The 20,582-nt window shown below is 40.0% G+C and overlaps 1 protein-coding gene across 9 annotated transcripts in view; it reads left to right on the top strand.

Moving 5' to 3' along the window:
- Positions 1-20,582, top strand: part of ST3GAL3 (ST3 beta-galactoside alpha-2,3-sialyltransferase 3) — a 189,141-nt gene that overhangs the window by 29,017 nt on the left and 139,542 nt on the right. For 3 of the 9 annotated variants that reach the window (XM_075097843.1, XM_075097840.1, XM_075097847.1), the window contains 3 exons: positions 8,552-8,599; positions 10,578-10,712; positions 19,602-19,644. The exons of 1 other annotated variant lie outside the window; for it this stretch is intronic. In XM_075097843.1, coding sequence (XP_074953944.1) covers positions 8,552-8,599; positions 10,578-10,712; positions 19,602-19,644 — 226 coding nt within the window. Of the gene's footprint in view, positions 1-8,551; positions 8,600-10,560; positions 10,717-19,601; positions 19,645-20,582 lie in introns of all 9 variants that reach the window. 5 more of the 9 variants (XM_075097841.1, XM_075097839.1, XM_075097845.1 and 2 more) reach the window with 3 other exon arrangements.

Here is a 20,582-nt window from a genome sequence, read left to right as displayed (position 1 = left end):
GATGGCTATACTAATGATTATTAGACACATTCCACACAGAATAAGGAGGTTTACTGTTGATTCAGTAGTTTTCTGTATTAAGCCATGTCAGTGGTTAAATTGGTCTGTCCTCTAAATATTCCTAACCATTAGATCCAACAATCATACACAGGTGAGCCTTAAATACAGTTTCGCCTGTGCCTCCTGATATAGCCAATGTACATATTTGCTGTTAATTTCAAAGACAGAGGCAGTGTGTTTTTGTTACTGAGATTATCTAGGAAACACCAGTAGTGACCCTTTTAAAATAAATGTATTAAAGAATTAATAATTTTGAAGTAATAGCTGGAGATACACATTCAGATGACACGTAGTCTGAACCTAAAGCAAGTGCTTTACATCTGAGTGCATAAATACTGTATTTCTTGATGAAAAGAGTGAATCTTCTATTCAGAAAAAAAATATGGTTTTACTTCATATTGATTTGATTACAGACTGGTACAACCACTGATGCAATGTTCCTGAACTGAGCTGGTGCTATCTTGCTGACCTACGTTGTCACATTTCTTCTTGTGTAACTCCCCAACTGCCAATATTCATTTTCTGTCTCGCCACATGGATTGTAAGGTTAGAAGAAAGAATTTTTACTGTTCTATAATTTATTGCATGTTCTGCTATGGAATTTGAGTATATGACTTAGTGCTACAATAATAATTGAAACCAAAATATGAGACTTGGCTTAGGATGGCATGAGCTCCTTAAAATACTGAGAATCTGCTTGGGATTAATTCTGTCAATTAATTGGGATTTCTTTCTGTCAGGAGAAAAACCTCTCAGATACTAGCTTTATTGGTACAGTTTGGCCTGTTTGTGACTATGTGGTAGATCTGTACCTTCTCTACAGTTATGTTCCTCAAAGCTAAGTATATTTTCATCAAACTTCTGCAGCACCTTGATCTCCCCTTCTCCTTTGCATTTGGGGACTGTTTGTCCATTTCTTCTGGAAAGAGCAACATAAGGTGCTGTTGGCCTTCCCCTTGAATAGGGAGCTGTGATGGACACTGAGGAGCTACGCATACTGGACACTCGGAGTGAAGCATTATGTTGTCCTTGTACCCAGAGTTCCGTTGGTCATGGCACTGCGAAGTTACGTAGTCGATCCAAATAAATTATGATCTTACGAGCGAAACATGTTAGCCCTTCCTGCTACCAGACGGTTGCTCAGGCACTGCTGAAGACAATAGCAATGTAATATCCTTCTGAAGCATTTGCCAGCTGGCACAGGACACCACATCTTTTCATTCAGTTCATTCACTGTAGAATAAAGAAAATTGGCATGCTCAGAACATTTTAAAAATACATCTGTTCGGAACACGAGTGTTGTTTCTTGCCTAGTTAATTTGCCACCTCATTACGAACGTCCTGATGGGAAAGATGCAGTGCACACAACAGACAGTGTAAAAGTTGGTTAGGTTCCATGAAATTCATAAAAACCAGTTAAAAAAAAAATTACTACATCTTTCAAGTTCTCTATCACTAAGAGAGTTGTTTCAATTAAATGACAGGAAATTGAGAGCTGATAGAAAATTACTTTGCAGTTTACAAAGTAACCAGTAGAACCTGATGCCACATAAAATTATTGAGATAATGATAATACTTTGCTATATCCATTCTTAGCTCTCAAACCTTTTCTTTAAGGGTCTTTGGAAAACACCAGATTGTTTATTTTTACAGATGAGAATTTCATCAAAGGACTTTTTCGGGGTTGCACAGGTTACAACAAGATTACCCATATTGGGTGTGCGTTAGTTTGGCGGTGAGATTGCAGAGGCGAGCTCTGAACCGGCTGTGTCTGCGTTCCCTGGGGCAGAGCCTGTGCGTGAGCCTCATGGCATCGCTCTGTGTCTGGTTTCTTGGTGTGGAAACTGGCTGGCTCTGGGCTGAAACAAAAAGGCATCTGACGTCTGTGCAGAGTGGATGGCCAGGGAATTTTGGGTTCAACTGTAAGATTGGCTGTGAATTCATCTGTCAATAAAAAGGGTGTGTTGCTGGGTCAGTCACAGAAATGGAGAGAGAACCTGTGTGGCTTACTCTAGTACTGGATGCTTAAAAAGTTAGTATTACATAAATGAGGGTAGTATTTAAATAGATGCTGGCTAGAGCAACAATGCAGAAACTTTTCAACTTTGTGCACTGCATAAGTGAATTAATATTTAGATCAGAATGAAACTTTTCCATTCTTATGATATTACACAGTGATACACATTCTCAAATGAGGGTGAAGCTTCCCCCACAGGTACATTATGTGAAACAAGCACCAGCCTGTTCCCACATCTCCACACTGACACAAATATAGCCAGGTGGCACACAGGACAGGCATTCAAATTCAGTGCAACAGAAATACTGTATGCAGCCTTGTTTTAAGACAGTTTATAAAAGTAAAAAATGCAGAGCTTATTGGAAGTGTTCTTTACAATCAGATGTTTCCTGTTGCTGAAGATGTGTCCTGTGACTATTCCCTTCCCATAAAGGGAATAAGTTTGAACTTTGAACCTGGGTCTCCTATCGGCTGCAGACAGCACTGGACCGAAACTCTTATACGGTTTGCTTGCCAAAACTTGCAGTCTGTATTTACTGCTGTTAGCTTGCACATCTGGGATTAGGAAGTGTGCCTGTGCTCTGCGTGTGTCATCTTTATATATTTCTCATCTTAGATATTGAAAGTGTTAGAATAAGGCTGCTCAAGCAATACACTTGAAATTGTAACTTCTTACAGTGTCTAAGCATGGGAACACTATTGATGGTTTTTCACAGAGAATGTATGTAGGGGCTGAGATTACTAGTAAGGGTGGTCTTATGTGTTTTCTTTGACCTTCACTGATGCTGTGTGAAGTGGTGCATAAAGGATGTCATAATTAATGCCTTGAGTTTTGAATAAAGAATGTGAGTAACCCGGAGCATCCTTGAAGCTGTGGTACAGAAGATGTTCTTGTAGTGACCAGTGCTCTTAACACAGAGCTATCTCACTGTGTTCAGAAAAAGGTGGAGAAGCAGGAAAATCAGTTGTACTGCGGAAAAAAGAGCTTAATAAAGTGGAATAAACCAAGCAGTAGGGGGGAACACAATGTTAATGCAAAAGTAGGATACTTAACAAACTAGGCATTTATCGTTAGACTGAATAAATTACTTAGCCCTTCCCTAAATCTGTATTCAACAAATAAAACAAAGCATTAGGAAGTGCAGGTTGCCCTGTCATGTAATTTATAAGTGCAGGCAGCTGTTCTTATGTTTTACCAAATCTGAGGAAGGGTGTTCGTGCTTTAGGCATCTAAGCGAGATCTCTATGAAATAGAACTGAAATTATTTAGTTCCCTTCAATTCCTTGGATATAAGAATTATCCAGAATGTTGTGTAGTCATGATAAAGAGTGTGTGTGTTTCCAAATATTTTTCCTTTGGGGCAGGGGATGGTCCAAGACAGATCTTACTGCCAAATGAATCTTGACAGTAGCATGTTTTCTGAGAGTGACATTGCTTTTGCAAGGTTTGTTTTCTGACTAGATGAAACACAGGAATAGTTTTTGCTAGTACTGGCCTTTTTGTTCCAAAATGATGAGGAGTTTGTGCATTAAGTGTTCCTTCTCTGGTATATGCCATGTTATAGAATATTGAGATCTCAGAAAATAAAATCTAATGGCTGTTGGGGTGTTTGATCCTATCCATTTCAGTACTCAGCTGAAAAAGGGAGACAGCTGAACGACAGACCCTTTTCTTTATGGACGGTCCCCTAATTCTGCAGTAAAAAAGCAGCACCTAAAATCTTTCTTTTCATTCTGACTCTGAATGAAAATATTACTGTTTTAATGTTGTTATTGCAGTTGCCATCCCCAGTCCAGGTCATGGAGCTCTGCAGGATATATGGTCTCTGATCAAGCTCTGGAGGTAGAAATTACATTAAATGTTATTAAATATAGGTTGCTGTTCTGTAGGAGTCTGTTGGAGTATCTGGAGAGCAGGAGTATGGAATGAGAAACTTCATGGTGATCATTGCATACAAGAAAGCAATGCAGACCTCAGAGCTTGAGTCTCTGTGTAAGGATGTGCCAAATTATAGCCTTATGTTGCGATATATTATTGTATTCCCTGTTTGGCTTGGTCTGTGGAGCATATTACTGTAATGGTGTATGGTATTGAGGCTGTGTTAAGCCTTTATTATTAAACTCTTATAACTCCTGTGGGACTGATGGTTTGTGGTTTCTCAGGACCACTTCCAAAGCTGCACACAATAATTTTTTACTGATTTTTTTTTTTTTCTTTCCTGGGGAAGTTAGTTTATTGCTAAAGTCTGGGGTGGTGTGTGCTTTTTTTTTTCTTAAAAATAAAAAAAAGAGAAAAAGGATAAGAGAAGTTATTAGATCAGCTTCTTTTTCAATAGGGTGAGTGAACACGTGCAAATCCTTGCAGGGAGAACCTGTAAAAAGCAAAGAAAGTTAGTGACTTCTCAGAGGGACTTAGTGTAAAAGTCTTAACTGAAATTCTGAAACAGCACTTAGATAAACATACAGGTCATATACAGTTTTTGATTAAATGTGGATTGTATTTGCTGTTTTCATTCTTTGTTACCACTTCTTGTTTTCAGTTTGTATATTGCATTTTTATCACTGATGAAATCAAAGCAAGGACAGTATTTGCATTGGAAGTTGGTCCATGTATTTGCTCTTACATGATTTCAGGAACTTGACACAATCTGGTTTTAAGAGCTATTTCCACGCATCTCGAGAGAGACAATATATCTCGACACATAATATATGCAACAAGATGAGTAATTTAATTTGTCTGTGTTGGGGACAGGGGAGTGTGGTGCAGAGTTATCCGGGCCCTGAAAAAGCTCGTGGTTAACAAAACAAACAGGAGAAAGGATTTGTGGGAGACCTAAGATGGGGAACACTGGAGTGGGAAGGGGTGTGTGTGTGTGAAGAGATAAGGGCTCAGCAACACTTGAAGTGCATCCCTTGCCTTGAAATGTAATCAGTCCTCATCCCTGGGTGGCTTATAGATAAGTGCAGCAACAAATGTAGCCACCTCCGATTTGCAGGATTTTTTACTTCAGGACAGAACTGTGCGAATCCAGTTCAAGCGAAGGTCAGTGTCCGGTATGGAGCATCGTTAGAACAGAGTTTAAATTTGTTCCCAGAGCAGCATTGAGTCTCTGTGCACAATCTATCTTGGGCCTCTTGGTTCCTGAACCAAGTGGGATCCTTGTGTGTGTTCCATAGCAGTGAGCTGTCCTGGAAGAGGGGTCTCACAGAGCACTCCTCCACACTCCAAAACAGCTGTGATGAAGCACATTCAGGTAGCCCTGGACAGCACTGTTTTCTGGGTGATGATGGAGCAGATTCGCGTGTTAGTCCAAATTTTGATCTTCTAGTTGGATGGTGGGTGGGAGGGGGAAATGACCCAGAGCATAGGTCCCAATGCAACTTTGACCCAAAGTTGACACAGAGAGACCCAAAGCAACTTTGCAGCCTGGCTGGTGAGGTCTCAGGCATTGTTATTCCTGGCAGTGAGTGCTTCTAAATAAGTGAGTGTTTCTGCTGTCTGCTTCTTCTGATGGATTGGATCAGGTCCAGAATTGCATTTGGATTTTGCTGTATCTTGTGGGTTTTTTTCTTTTTTAAACTGCTGTAGCCACTGAAAAAAATGGTTGTAGCTAACATGAAAACAGATGTAAAAGGCTGGCATTGTGGTGTGTGCAGCCTTAAGCTGTACGTATTGGCAAGTTATTGAGTGTCAGGTTTCATGATTTAGGCATATAAAGGCTGCTCTTCAGTTAAGAAGGCAGGAAAAAAAACATTTCAGCTGTTTTATGGAAGTAGGTGGCTGAAAGGTTAGGGTCTGCTCCTTCAGACATAAACACTTCTTGGCACCCTAAAGCAAGGGGCTATGTAAGTGGGTATGTTTTACTTCGCGTCTTATTAAGTTTTGAAAGATAGAGCCCTCGAAGATTACTTTTGAAAGACTGAGCAGACTCAGGGGTTTGGGGGGAGGCACTGGGCACAGACTGAGCAGACACTTTCTCTACAAAAAAAAGTCTAGAAAGCTGGGAGGGTTTTGAACTGAGCAATGACTAGAAGAGATTTGAAGCTAGAAAATTTTCTTATGTTTGTGGAAGCAGGACTTGGTGTATTTGCAAATAAATCTGCCTTGCCTCAAAGAAATGCTTATCTCCATCAACTTCTGACAAAAATAACCTGTAGCTCTGAATTTGGCTGAATGTGGGTAGCTGTTTGGGTGGAAGAAAGGTGATATATGATTATCTTCTCAGCTGTCTTTAAGTTTATAGCTTCTTCCCTTTTGAAGTGTTAATGCCAGAAATAAACACATTGTTTTAATAAAGATCCATGGCTTGTGAAATTACTTGCAGGGGCAGAGGGGGAATTGACTACAGGTTATTCACAGTGAATTTGATGTTGAAACTGTGAAACTAATAGCCACATAGAGGGCCGGATTGGAAAAGGGAGCTTACATGCTTACTCTGCTTGTAATTTTTTTGTTTATACGAGGAAGATAATGTTCTCAGTTAAGGGAATGAAACATTATACTATTTTTGTGGTCTGCAATAATGGTATTAATTTGGTGCTTGCAATGCTTTTCAGCCATTCTTAGACAACTCCTAATATTTCATGCACAGTGTTTGAATGCAAAATATATTGTAGGAAAATGAACAACATTTAAATTTGGCATTAACTACAAAGCAATTCTTTATGTTGATAAAGATCTCAACAGTTTTTTAAAAGTAGAACCCCACAGAGATACTTCAGAATTAATTTATGGCAGATGAATTTAATGCAGTTAAAATGAATTAAACTTCTTGCTATTTAGAATAATATCAAGATGTCTGAATTTTATTCCCAAAAGAGGAAATACAGTTGTTAAGTCCAGATGGGTTTTTATTTTTATTGGAATAAGTTTTGAGACTAGTAATATCTTTCTTTTTTATTTTTTTTAATGTTACGGCCATAATGTTGGATTTGGGACAGCACAGACCTGCTTTTTAAAATTGTTTTAAGTCCAGTTAAATGAAAAGTTTTACTATGTTTATTTTTAAAATTAGCACTCTCTTATTGAATTTGTAAGAACTGGAAAATAAGCCTGAGGATGGTGTACAGTATAGAAAAGCCAAGGGCTTGGTCCTATGTCAAGTTATTGTCAGCTGAAATGTGGTAATTGTCAATGTCTGTGACTGTAGCCTGGCCAAATGAAGGGTGGTGCAGCAGGAGTTTAACCTCTTTTCAGCTGGTCACACCTGAGGCCTAAGTTACAAAAAGAAACTTTAAGGGATTCAACCTATTCATTCAGCTGAAGGTGAAAGGCAGTTCTGCTATTGCTGTGTCAGTTTAAATCTTCTCATTCCATAAAATTATTAATCATCATGGTGGTTTGTTCTTTGCTGTGTTTTCCCCATTGACAAGTTGTCTTTAAGTTCTGGGCCCAATTCTGCTCCACTGGTGGTGGCATAGAATTCAGTAGACTTTCTTTTTCCATTGGGATTGGCATCAAAGTGGATGGCAAACCAGAAGGCTTACTACCAAAATAGGTAGTTGGTTTGTCTTAAGTAAGAGTAAAGCTGGAAAAAAAACCACCACCATTGAGCATGGGTACCATATTGCAGCTCCACTTGGAACAGAATACCAAATTATTACTGATAAATTTTGCAAACAGGTTCTAGACTGGGAGAGTGGTATGTGAGGAAAATTAATGAGTACTAAAGGGGTCTGGATCATGCGGTGAGCTAAGTGCAAGCAGGCAATATGGGTTTCTACATGGCCAAATGTCAAGTTGCATGTATAAAAACTAGCAACTGTAAACCACAATTGAAGCAAAGCTTGCCCTATTGTATGAAACAGTGACTAGAAGTATCAGGCATTAATTGGTGAGCAAGAGTTGTCATTGCAATCATGGATAAAAGCACTGTTGTGATTCCCAGATGGCAAAATAAAAGGGCATCATATAGAGAGGTTATCTTTTCTTGATACTTGGCACGTGTGCTGCATGTAGTGCAAAGGTGAAGGGTACTGATAAATTGAAATGCATTCAGCTGGGGAGCCACTAGTGTGAGTAAAGATGTGGAAAACATGGCGAGAACTGCAAGAAGCACAAAATACTTGGCTTAGCAAACAGTGTCAAGGAAGAGCTGATTGTAACAGGGGAGTCACCTACGTGGGGACAAAATGTTGATAATATATTTGATAAGAAAAAGCTTTCCAGTCTAGCAGTCAAAAGCATATGATGCAGTTTTGGTAAGGTCAACCAAGCTTATTAGGCATAAAATGAAATTATTTTCAATAAATTGGTAGCTACTTTGTTGGGTAATGACATTGTGATTTGTTGTATGTGCCAGCGTTCTGCCTTTGCTAGATACCTCTTATTTTTGTCTGGCTGGTGAAGAAGTTGTTCTGCTCCCTGGTGGAAGGGAGCATAAGGAGTTATTTAAGCAAAATAACAAGAAAATGTTACAGCAAGAAATGGTGCTAAGAAAAAGGGGAAAATGAACTTGTACTCTTGTGTTACAGATTCAGTGGTTCTTTCCTTTGACTCCGTTGGACATACAATAGGCTCAGGTACAACATTGCCTTCTTCTCTATCTCCCACCTCATGACAAGGCTTCTACTTAATTGGACATGGTAGCCATGTTGGGAGGCAGGTCATTCAGACTTGTGGGAATCAATCGTCTAGCCAAAGTGGGTAAATAGGTCCTTTCGCAAGTGTAGTTGTTCTTAGTGCGACACAAGGATTATCATGTGGGACCCCTTCCATTACCCAGCAAGGCAGATGACCCGGACATGTTACATGCGTTAGTGATGCGGTTTGTGTTTCTTTTCTCATGTGAAAGGCCTTAAGATGATGTCGCCCACCAGCTGAAGAAAAACTGTTTCATGCTACTAGGAGAGTGTCTCAGCTAAACAAACAGTTGAGTTATTTGGGGGAAACCATCAGGAATGCTTCCAGGAAGGAGAAGGTGAAAGAGTCATAGCTAAACAAATAGGGCTAGAAACCTTTTTTGGGTGGAGATTGACCAGCATTATCGAACCCCAGGGCAAATCCTGCCCAATCTAATTTCCTTTGGAACCTGAGCACGACATTCTGAACCAGAAATCAAAAATTCTTTTGTGTTGGAGGCACTTCATGAAACCTGTAACTATCCACTTGGCTATGTGTAATATGCGAGCTGTAGCCAAGGCACACCATAGTGAGCATGATACTAGATGAAATTCAGTTTTACAATATATGTGTAACAATATATGAAGTGCAAGGGAAAGGCTAAGAATTACTCTTATGACTTAAAACCCCATAATACTTAAAAGATGGGGGTATTTACTGTCTTGCAGAAAAGAAAAACAATCCAAGTGAAGGTTTTGTATTTTATCTTCCTTACTAGCCTTTCCTCTTAGGTTGATAGGGGGAACATGCTGCCTTCCAACATAGCACCTGTCTTCTGCCTGCACAGTTTGAAAGAGAGCCTGCTGCCTGACACTAACAGCAAAGCTTGAACACAGATTTCCAATTTACTAACCCCTGAGCTAGCGGTAGTAACTTGCTTTGTTTACAGCACCCCAAATGCTTTGTTCTCTCCCTGCATCTTCTCTAAAACTTCTCTCTAGAAATGGATCTATTGTGGGTGCATGGTCTGATGTGGGAGTATCTCTAGAGTGCTGAGTGCAGAGCGGATAGATAGTTGTATTTATGGGGGAAGAGACCCTCTATAAACTCCCTTCTACTAATTAATATCAGTTGTAACCAAGGTGTGTTGTTGCCTGCTGCCTCCTGTATTGGGTGATGGTTTCTTTAGCCTGCAGAAGTAGGGAGGAAGCTGTAAAGGTTTGAGGTACGAAATCTGTGAGAAAAATTCAGGGAAATATTTTTATTACAGCTGAGTATGTCTGAATCAGCATATCTACACTGGTGTTATGCTGGATTGATGTTGGTACAGCTAAGACCAAAATTTGTCCTGGAGTAAAATTTTTAAATACTACCTATTATGGGTGGTTGTTTTTCCTAATATTATTTTGGTTTCTAAGTGATGTGAAAACAGTTAACACTGTGGATAGCTTCCAGTGCAGGGTATCTATGGAGTTAGTCATAAATGTTGTGTTACGATACTACCAATAGGGTGCTAAACTTAATTATGAAAAATATTTCAGTTCTGTATCTTTTGGAGTTCTGTTAATATGGAGGATGGGAGACAAGCCAATGTAAGCCAACAGACTGTCTGGGTCTGTCTTAAAAGCACTGGTCTTTGTTCTGCTTATATACTGCAACCCAAGCTTGGATTGGTTAGGAGTAAGACAGTAAAATTTGATCTTTTGTAAACTCTTCCACTGCAACAAGATTGAATTTTTCATTGAAGAAATATGAAGAAAAAATTGAGAAGGGAGACTCAGAAATGTCCAAGAGAGTGCTATGTTTATTGTTTTTGTATTTAAGTACTTTGCATTGACTGTGCTACAAACTTTAACTTGCTCTGAACTGATATGTGTAATAAGATGTCAAGATGTGTGATGTCTGTCCAACTGAGGGATAGCTTTCCTTGTTGAACAGGAAGGAGAGAGAGAAAAACTGTGGCTATTGTGCTTCCGCTGTCCATCCCATCTCACCTTGCTGCAGACCCAGGAAAAGACAGAGCCCAGAAAGAACCCCAAGAAACAATGGCAGCTCCAGGCCCAGCCATTCCTAGTAGGTGATGTTTCAGGTTGGGGTAAGAAGGGACTCAAGTTACATACTTTGAAACATAAAAATACATATACCTTTTCCTTTATTAGTCAGAATTAAACAGCTGTGAATAATAGTCTCCCTGTTAAGATTTCATGCTCCTTAAAACTAGTACTCACTGACTTATATTTTCATATTAAATGGCTTCTTAGAATTGCTCTTTTGTAACTGTTAGTCATGCTGTGTGAAGAGCAATGTCTTGTTGCTGCTTCTATATATTATTTGAATTGCCTGTTTGTCCTTATCTTGGTTTTCCCCTTAACTCTTTGCCCTGCATGCAAATCTCTGTTTTCAGGGAGGCTGGAAATCAGTCCTTATGCATCTCAGATTAATGATACTCTAGGTTATTCTGGATGAACTTGATGAACTGAGTGTTCAGAAGATCATCTGGCTATGGAGCCTTAAAGTACTGCTTCATAGAAGATTATTAGCCTAGAGGACACAAGAATCAAATAAATATGCTTGGAGTGAGACCAAACTGTCTGAGGTTCACGCTGTGGTGCAGCCTTCGTAAGTCCAGATATTATTGTGATTCTCATCACAGCTGCCCCCTTCTCTTGAAAGACAGTTTGAGCGGCAAAGGTAGATGTTTGATGTGATGTCTAGGCCAGTGTTTCAGCTGAAACCATTTCTGAAATGAGAGTGCCATGCTCTGAACTTGGGTAACATTAAGCAGGACCCAGGGTGTTTGAGGAGACCTAGATTTCATTTGCTTGCCACAGACAGCTAGTACTTCTTTTTTTCCCCCTTTTCTTCCCTCTCTAGTTGTTTTGTTTTACTTTGTTGCTACCAAATCAAATATTGGACCTTGAAAGTCAGATTTATACCCCTGCTATTTTTGTTTAAGACTTCTTACCTCCTGAGTCTGAGAGCAAGTTAATTTTTTCTTCTCTAAGCCTCATTAGGATAGGAGCGCATTGAATGTGCGGTTGCGTTCCCATCTGCTAATGTGCTTGCTGGAAATACTGAGGTTCGAATACCTTATGGCTGTAGGCTTACACTCTTAGACGTGTTTGATTGCAGTGCTGGCCGCCAGTTGTATAGCAGTTGTTCTCACTGCAGGCTTAAAAGACAAGAGTTCTAATATCTCGAGCAACCAAGTGTTATTTGGTCTTACTCAAACTATTTGACTATTTTAAGTTTGTTGTTGCTTTTTTCTTTTCAAGTTAATACTTAAGTCACCTGAACCTTTGATAAGGTTTATGCAAAGAAAATGGTGCTTTTAAAATTTGGTATAGAGTAGCATGTCTGCGGCAGCTCGTGTGCTTGTGAAAGCCCACATGTAAGACTATGCTTCCAGATGCTGAGTTCACAATGTTAGTGGAGTAATCATCTGAGAGTTTAAATCCGTGCTTATTTAGGAGTTTGCTTTTAGTAATTCCTTATGTTAAAGTCCTTAACCATCTTGGGAGAAGCTGTGAGAACTATGAAGGAAAGTTTCCTTCAGCTGCTGAAGATGCTCAGATAACCATTTTGTGAAGGATGAGAAGAGCCCTGCGTCTGTTCTCCTAAATAGCCCTCCAGAGTGAATTTGGTGGGTATGTTCCTATGTTTTGGAGGGAGAGTGGTATGGATGGAGGCCAGGTATAGGAATACAGCCGAAACTGTCAGGTATCAAATTGGTAGAATACCAACAGCATGAGAGAAAAACATTGGTGACTTGCAGAAGATGCTTGCTGTTCTTTGGCTTTCTCGATGAGAATCTGGTAGTATGAGTGGCCACTTTGACAACTCTGGTCTTTCCCAGATTTCTAGATTAGTGGTAATTAATTTAGGTATTATGTTAATTAATAGGATTTGTGAAGCTGTGGTAGATGTTCAGAGAAAAAATTTTATTTATGTTTGGAGCTGATGTGGTTTCAGTGTGTTGGGTTTTTTTGAGTTGGGGTCCCCCGTCCCCCCCCCCCCCCCCCCCCAATTGCATTTCTGACTGTCATAACACTACATGGTAGTGATGGGAAAGGAGAGGTGAACTTATGCTGCATTTTTCTGCATTCCTGTAAAGTAGAAAATAAATGGAAAGCTTATTTTTTCTGCTGGTTTTAGTGGCTTTATTCTGCAAAAATGCTTTTCCGTTTTCATTTTTTATTAATGAAGTTTTAATTAATTTTCTGTTTCTTTGAGCTGTAGACTGTGGGAGCTGCTTGAATCTTTGCCAATGACTGTCATGTATCGGTTGCATAGTCCTTATGTGACTTTGCCAGTATGTTCAGTATCATCACCTGTTGTCTTATTAATGCTCTACTCCTCCAGTTGAAAATACAGCTGTGAATGAGTTGAGGTGCAAATGCCAAGATGTGGTGTAAAGAATCCCCTGAAATAAAACTATTTAAATGGGATTTTTCTCTATCATCTCTATCATGTGGCATCTCTCTGCATCAAGTCAGTACATCCTGTAAGTCACTAAAAGCCAATATAGTTTACTGTTTTGATAATATTGTTCATGACTTTTATTAGGAAATACGATACAATTTCTAAGGTAAAGAATATGTTGAAAGATTCAGTAGGGCAGCATTAACTCCATTAGCCAACTGGATATGTGGTAGTAAATGAAACAACTGTTTATTTAACAAAAGGTGCAGCCTGGCTTTAGAGAGATGACTCCCTGGGAAAAGAAAAAGGGCATATGCAGTTCATAGGAAATTTTTCATCTTCCTAGTGGAATCTTTCATACGACTTTCTTTCAGATTAAAGCAGCTAGTTGCCTTTCTACTGTTGAAGGTTGCTGTAGTTTTAGTAGGAAAAAAAAATTGTAAGGAGTTATATAGTCTATGTTAAGGTAATCAGGGCTTTTTAAAATATAATATGCTCAAACAACCTCTTTTGTTTTACTATAGCTATTTTGGAGGTAAGATAAGCAGGCAAAAGACCTTCCTGATGGATGACCTATACAGCACTATCAGCAAGAGATTACTTATTTGTTCTTTCTGTGCCTGGGGGATGAATAATGTAGTTGCAGTATCTAATGAAGGAGACCCTTCTGGTATATTGCTTTCCTTTCCTTGGGCCAGATGTCTTTGGAAGCCCCATTGAGGAACTGGGCAGGGGACAGATGACCCACCTTGAAGGTATAGAGCTGGAAATAAAGTCCTTTTGCTGCTAAACCTGAAACAATAAGTAGCATCCTCATGATTTTAGGTATCACCAGGGCATGCAGGAGTTTGACTGGAGACAGATTTCTCCCTTCGCCACTTTGAACTCACAGGTTTGTATTACAATTGTGCTGATACTGCTTGGTATATCCATGTCCATCAAATATGGCTGTTTTCATCAGGTGCAGTATCTGGAAAATGAATATTGAGCTTGGTGCAGCAGGGCTGGTGTCATTAGATCAGTTTGCACAGTCTATAAACATTTTTAATAGATGTGAAATTCCAAGTTTTGGTGAAGGAGTAGTATTGTTAAGGAAGTTCTAGTGCTCCCCAGGAAAAAAAAGGAAGCATAAGTGAGGCTACATTAAAAGTTGTTGAAGAATTACTTTTTTTACACACATGGTAGAAATGTCAAATGGGCGCATAGTTCTACGCTGACTTAGATTGGCGAGGCATGCTTCTAGTACTCAGCTGCGAGGGCTAAGCAGTGACTTTTACAGGTGTCAGTTCTGCTTCTCTGTATTTTTACAGAGCAGGGAGAAGCACCAAGGACTGGGCTTTGTCTTACCAGTATACTCAGGGTTCTCCCTGATGACACTTTGACAACCTGGAGAAAAAGGCTGTTCAACTTGTATGCAAAAGAGTAAATGGGGGTGAGGAGGAAACTGGAACATAGACATGCATGTAGTCCATGCAGGACAGGGCTGAGAAGCCCAGGTGGCTGTAGCTCTACCCCTTCTGAACCTGGCTTTGCAATCTTCCACCCCCTGTTATTTAAATAGCCTCAGGAGAAAAATGCTTTCAACAGTAAGTTCTATCACTGAAGAGCTTAAAGTGAAAATCCTGAGGAAAGGATTCAGCATTAAGTCCTTGTTTGTCCAGTACTTTCATTGTTGCTCAGTAATCCTGAGTGGTATTTTTTTAACCCTGGAAGAAAACTTTTCTTTTGTCCTTTTCAGGTGATCCATTGCACATGACTTTTTTCATTAATTCTTTCTTGTCTCTTTGAGTTCTAGCAGAACTGCTTTACATCAGCCAAACTTCTATAACTGTCCATATGTGTTTTCTTAGTCCAAGGTGAATGTGAGGTGTTTGACCTTTTTGCATTGCAGCGTAAGTAATTTTACCTGGCCTTTGCCACAGATGTAGAACTTGCATGTGAACAGGGACCAACGCTTAGGTCAGTTGGAGCCTCTGTTCTGCAGACAAAATGGTACTGGGCAGGATGAAGTGTATCGGGGTGGTCTGAGCTTTCTTGATAGGACTTCTGTCTCTTGAGTGTCATACTGAGTTCTCTGACAAACAAACATTTTGAATAAAATAGCTAAAATGGAACCTTCTGCCTTCCCTCCTGTACTTGGAATTACCAGTTAAACACAGAGAACTAGAACTGTATATAGCCCATCTTTTAAAATAGGTTTAAAATAATTTTCCATTTCTGTGGGCAAAATTATTTGTACTGTGCTTCTAAGTAGCTAACTGCTAAAGGAATAGTACTCGAGTCATCATTGAAATCAGTGATGGATAGTTTGTAAGGATAAAACCAGTGTGCCAAGTTAATTCCTGGACTGTTGATTTCAGATTAGTAGCATAAGGGGAAGATTTTGCTCGTATATGGCTATATTGGCTACAGATGCAAAATGCAATTTGAAAACTTGATAGATATTGTACACTGTGCTTTATGGCTTTTTGGGTGGTCTGTGTAGAGTTTACAGACATTAGACAACACGTTTCTCACTTGCTGCCTGGTAGCTGGATTTCTGTTGGATACTTGGGAGAAATTTCCATGCTAATGCCAGCGTTGAATTTGGCACAGGATTTGCATCATTTATAGAAATTGCTATGCTTGGCTGTACTTCTGTTCGTATAATCCTAATTACATGCTTTATTGTGAAATTGTTGTCAGTTATTAGATTCTTATTCAATTCCGATCTTCCTGGAAAAGGAGAAATGCATTTTATTTCTGACCTAAGAAGACCTCTTGTTCTTTTGGGGCATGATGAAACTTCATTTCCTGCATTCATTCTTTTCTGTGCTTCTGTACACTACTGTACCACATTGTCAGCTGGGATCTGTAGGTTCCTAGCACAAGTGAGTGTGGTCCTTAGATTGCCTTGCTCTCTTTTAATACTCTTGCTTTTATCCCTCATGGGTCTTTCAGTCTCTTCTGGGCTGAGAATGTAAAGCCTTGTTCAGGTTCTTCCATTATGTTCTTCTAGTGGATGCAAAGTAAGTTCTTTATTACCTTTACTAATTTTTGGCTAAAAAAAAAAATAATTCCTGTTCCACACAGCCATATAAATGTTATCTGGAGGTTGGTGGGTCAGATGTGGCCTGATGGATCAGACCTACCAACCTGGTTTGATCTGAAGGGAGTTCTCCAGAGCCACTCCATTCGTGGCTCTGTGTTGTGCTTCAGTGCAGAGACCCCCTAATGGGGGTCATTTGGGTGACGTTGGTGGAGGCCAACATCAAACCACACTTAACGTGGCCAGCTGGTCCAAGCTAGTTCTTGGTGGAGATGCTGGAGTATTTCTACCTTGTTCTCTCTAGCTGTTTTATTCCGTTTTCTCTAATGTTCTAGCACTTCTTTATCCCACTGCATGAAAAAGATAAATGTGTTTGTGTATCAGCTGGTTAACTTGGTGAGTAAGGCTTTAAACTAAGGTGATGGGAGGTGAAAGCAACCTGTAGATTAGGGCACAGAGAGGTTACCTGAGTGCCGAGGCAGCCTCTTGCAGCCAGTATTTTCAAGGGAGGAAAGGGGAGGAGTGGGATTGCCCCTTTTGCTAGCAGTGAGCTGTGTGATCAGCTCAGTCCATCTCCTGTAATCATCACACCCTGACCATACTGTATTTTAGATTGTTGTACTTGTCTCTGATTTACTGGGTCTGTGTTTTATTTTGTTTTAAACAAAATACATTACTCCAGGTAAGGATTGCCTTTTCCTGCAGCTGGGCTTATGTGTGTTTGGCTTTCTCCAGGTCTTTTGGGTTTTATCTGTCTTTTGTGAACCCAGACTACTTCCAGCCAACATGTGGGCTGCACTGTTGTGTGTTGCAGCGCCTTTTGGCCCCTGTATTCGTAGTGAGGCAGCTAAATGATGTTGGAAGTCTGTAACAATTCTGACTTTTGCTAAAAAGGAAGCTAACTTTCAATCTGTAATTTAGGGGCTCCTAGTGTCTTCCTTGGGGGAGCAGCATGTAATAGAGATTCATTTCCAAGCCAATAGTAACGCTGTGACTTCCAGAAGTCCCAGCGAGTGAGAAGGTCCTTGGTGAAAGCAGCATTTCTCTGCCTGCAGTAGTTAGCATGTTTCACCAGTCAGTGAGAGGAAGGTTTGATGTTACAGCGTGAAAGAATAATTTACACCCTACTGAAAATTGAGAACACAGCTGTGCTTCTAGCTTGAAACAAGAAATGTTATTTTGTTTTGTTATACTTCATACTTTTTTTTTGAAAGTGCCTGTTGCGAGATAGTTGCAAGATTACTTTATACCTCTGTTAATAATTGTCAATAAACATCAAAAGTAACCACTTTAAACCTACGGAAGGTGAAATGCATGTGACAAACAGAAGGTAAATCTTATGAAATGTTGCAGTGGAGGCATGTAATCTGTGGCACTTCGTGTGTGTGTTTTCTGGTGCTTTGGTTGCAAAGCTCAAAGTGCTGAGTTAGTAGAAAGCCCAAGATGATGATGTAGTTATGAGGTGATGTATCTCTTATTGCATTTCTTCTTCCTCTGTTTCCTGTTGGGAAGAAGGGGACGTTAACTTGAATGGGATAAGACTGATGACAGGTTGGTCAGTGGCTGTAGATTTAAAAAAACCCCAAACAACAAAACAACACACCAATAAAAAAAAAACCTGTTACTGTTTGCTCAGTACGGGTGTTGTTTTTGAAGGCATGTTGTTTTTCCCACAACGGAAACTGCATGATCCTACATGCGGAGGAGGTAACGTTGGACAGGAAATAACTTTTTGTAGGACGAATAAACTGGGAGAATGTTATGAGGAAAGCAGCACATGGGGGAAACAACTGTCAGTATGTGGAAGGCGGAGGAGAGATGCACAGGTGCATTTCTAATGGGGATGGTGGGTGGCATGTGGGTGCTGGCAGAGAACAGATAGTATGTGCCAATACCAAGTGCACACATGTTCTGCAATTTCTGTTACCTAAGTTATGTCAAACATAATTCTTCCCTTGGCTCGAGATCTTAATGGGATTGAAATCAATGGCACAGTTTATACTGACCTATCTGGTGCAATCATCTTGTCTTAGGTACATGTTTAGGCTTTCCTGTTCTGCCGGTAAGCGACAGCATGAAAAGCTTGTGATCCTGTTAGGTAAACTACTGCAGAAATTCTGGCAGTGTTTCATAAGGAAAGCAAACTTCTCTGTTTCCACTGAGCTCTTTCTAAAAGGCTATGAGACTTTTTTCTTAATACATCCTGATCGTTAAGCTCTGGAGGGATTATCTTTTACCGCTCTGTTTGCATTGGGTTTTTTTTATTGTCTGGTAGTGAGACCTGGTGGTTCTCAGTGTGAGGAGGCCCCTGAGCTTAACCCAACAATGCAAGGAGGACGCTACACCTTTTAGTTTTTCTTGTGTATCCCATGTGAATTCTAATAGTTTTAATTTTTATATCAAGTATGTGATTTACAAGATCACAATGTACCCAAAGATGCTGAATACAAAGCTTACTTTATACAGGACTTAAATATTCTGAGTGATAACTTTGTTTCTGTAGCTGTTCCCTTTTTATGGCATAAACTATGACTTTGCAGTTTCCTACTGAACAACATCACCTGAACTTGAAGCATTTTTGCCACCATGAATGTCTTTCTCTTGAAGAAGGGCTGTTGATTATAAAGTTGTGGGTTGGAAGAGGCAAGGAATCAAGAAAAATTTCAAAGGTCTACCACCTACCTAGGAGGAATGTTTGTCATATAAATTACTGGCAAAATGATTTCTCCTGCAAGCAGGAATAAATATCAGTGCATGAGCGGTTTCAGTAGTGCTTTGTTTCTATTATGACTTACCAATATCTTTGTTAATTCTAGTGATTGTCCCTCTTATGAGAGGTGTCTAGTGATATCTAGTGATTATCTCTCTTATGAGGAAAGGCTGAGACACCTGGGTTTGTTCAGCCTGGAGAAGAGAAGGCTGAGGGGGGATCTTGTCAATACTTATAAATACCTGAAGGGTGGGTGTCAAGAGGATGGGGCAGGACTGTTTTCAGTGGTGCCCAATGACAGGCCAAGGGGCGATGGGCACAAGCTGGAACACAGGAAGTTCCACCTGAATATGAGGAAAAACATCTTTCCTGTGGGGGTGCCAGAGCAGTGGCACAGGCTGCCCAGGGAGGCTGTGGAGTCCCTTCCCTGGAGACATTCAAATCCCACCTGGATGTGTTTGTGTGCCCCCTGCCCTGGATGTACCTGCTCAAGCAGGGGAGTTGGACAAGATGATCTCCGGAGGTCCCTTCCAACGCCTACCATTCTATGATTTTGTGATTTCTAAATTAATGATTACACGCACATTCTCTTGCTTTTTTCTTTCCCAGAGATTCAGAAATGTTAATTTGGGAATAATCTGTGATAATTGCTGCTAGCACCTGGAAATTACGATATAGCTATTTTCTGTTGGAAATAATTACTGCCGTACCATAAGGACTTGCTGCTTTTTGGTTTTGGTGCCTTTGCAGAGGAGACACTTGCAGTTTTTATGATATTGTGTCCCTTGCTTTTGTTTTCCAGAATATGACAAACTGGGCTTTCTCCTGAACCTGGACTCAAAATTGTAAGTAGAACAGTAGGACTCTTTGTTTCTGTAGTTACAGATTTCTGGTGTAAGCAACTTCTGTGTCACCTGGGCAGTTGGCTCACTGGACTATACCCTTCTACCTGGGACAGCCAAGTCCTGCAGCAGCCTGACAATTACAACTTCTTTCCTTACACCAGGCTTTGCTGGCCAGCTTGGATTGTGGTTCACTGTCATTAATTCCTTAATGACTGATCAAGAGGCTATAAATGTCCACCTGAATCCATGACTGTCAGTCTGCTTTAGATAACTTACTGTTAATCTTCTAAATGAGGAAAAATATATTAAACATTTGAAAGCAGAAGGAATGTCAATCTGCAGTTTACTGGGATGCATAGAAGTTTATATTTCCTTTCCACATGTTTCTTTAGAAATGGATATTACTATTTTTGTTTGTAGACTGAAGTGGAAAGAACCTCAACACAAGGCAGTGACCATTTGCTATGTCAGAACAACAAGTGTTGAAGAATCATACTGTTCATGCTTCTTGCCATAAATCAGTCAAATTGAGACTGAACTTCTTAACACTAGGGGTCACTAGCGACTCTGCTTATGAGGTGAACAGCCATGCAGAGATTTTGGTACTGGGAGCAAAAAGATAACTAAAAACCTGCCTCTACCACTTAAAGGCACTGAAGCAGTCCAGTCGCTTTGAGTGACTTGAGGATACATCCCCTGTACAATGTATCATGTTAATATAAAAACCATTCTTAACATTTAGTAAGTTCTGTTGTACTTCTAGGGTGGAACATTGAAGTTCTGAGTTTAGTCTTGCTGAGCAACTTGGGAGTAATGAAATAAAAATCTCATAGGTGTGTTGGGAACAGCTGTTTGCAGCAAATGAGAAAGTCTCTAGGTAGGAGCTTCTTTTACAGAAGCAGCTGGGTACCTAAACTCAACTATAGTAATTTATCTGG

This window comes from Phalacrocorax aristotelis, chromosome 6 (assembly GCF_949628215.1).
Source record: "Phalacrocorax aristotelis chromosome 6, bGulAri2.1, whole genome shotgun sequence".
Classification (NCBI taxonomy): domain Eukaryota; kingdom Metazoa; phylum Chordata; class Aves; order Suliformes; family Phalacrocoracidae; genus Phalacrocorax; species Phalacrocorax aristotelis.
The sequence above is the reverse complement of the archived record's forward strand: the minus strand, read 5'-3'. Positions and strand labels throughout refer to the sequence as shown.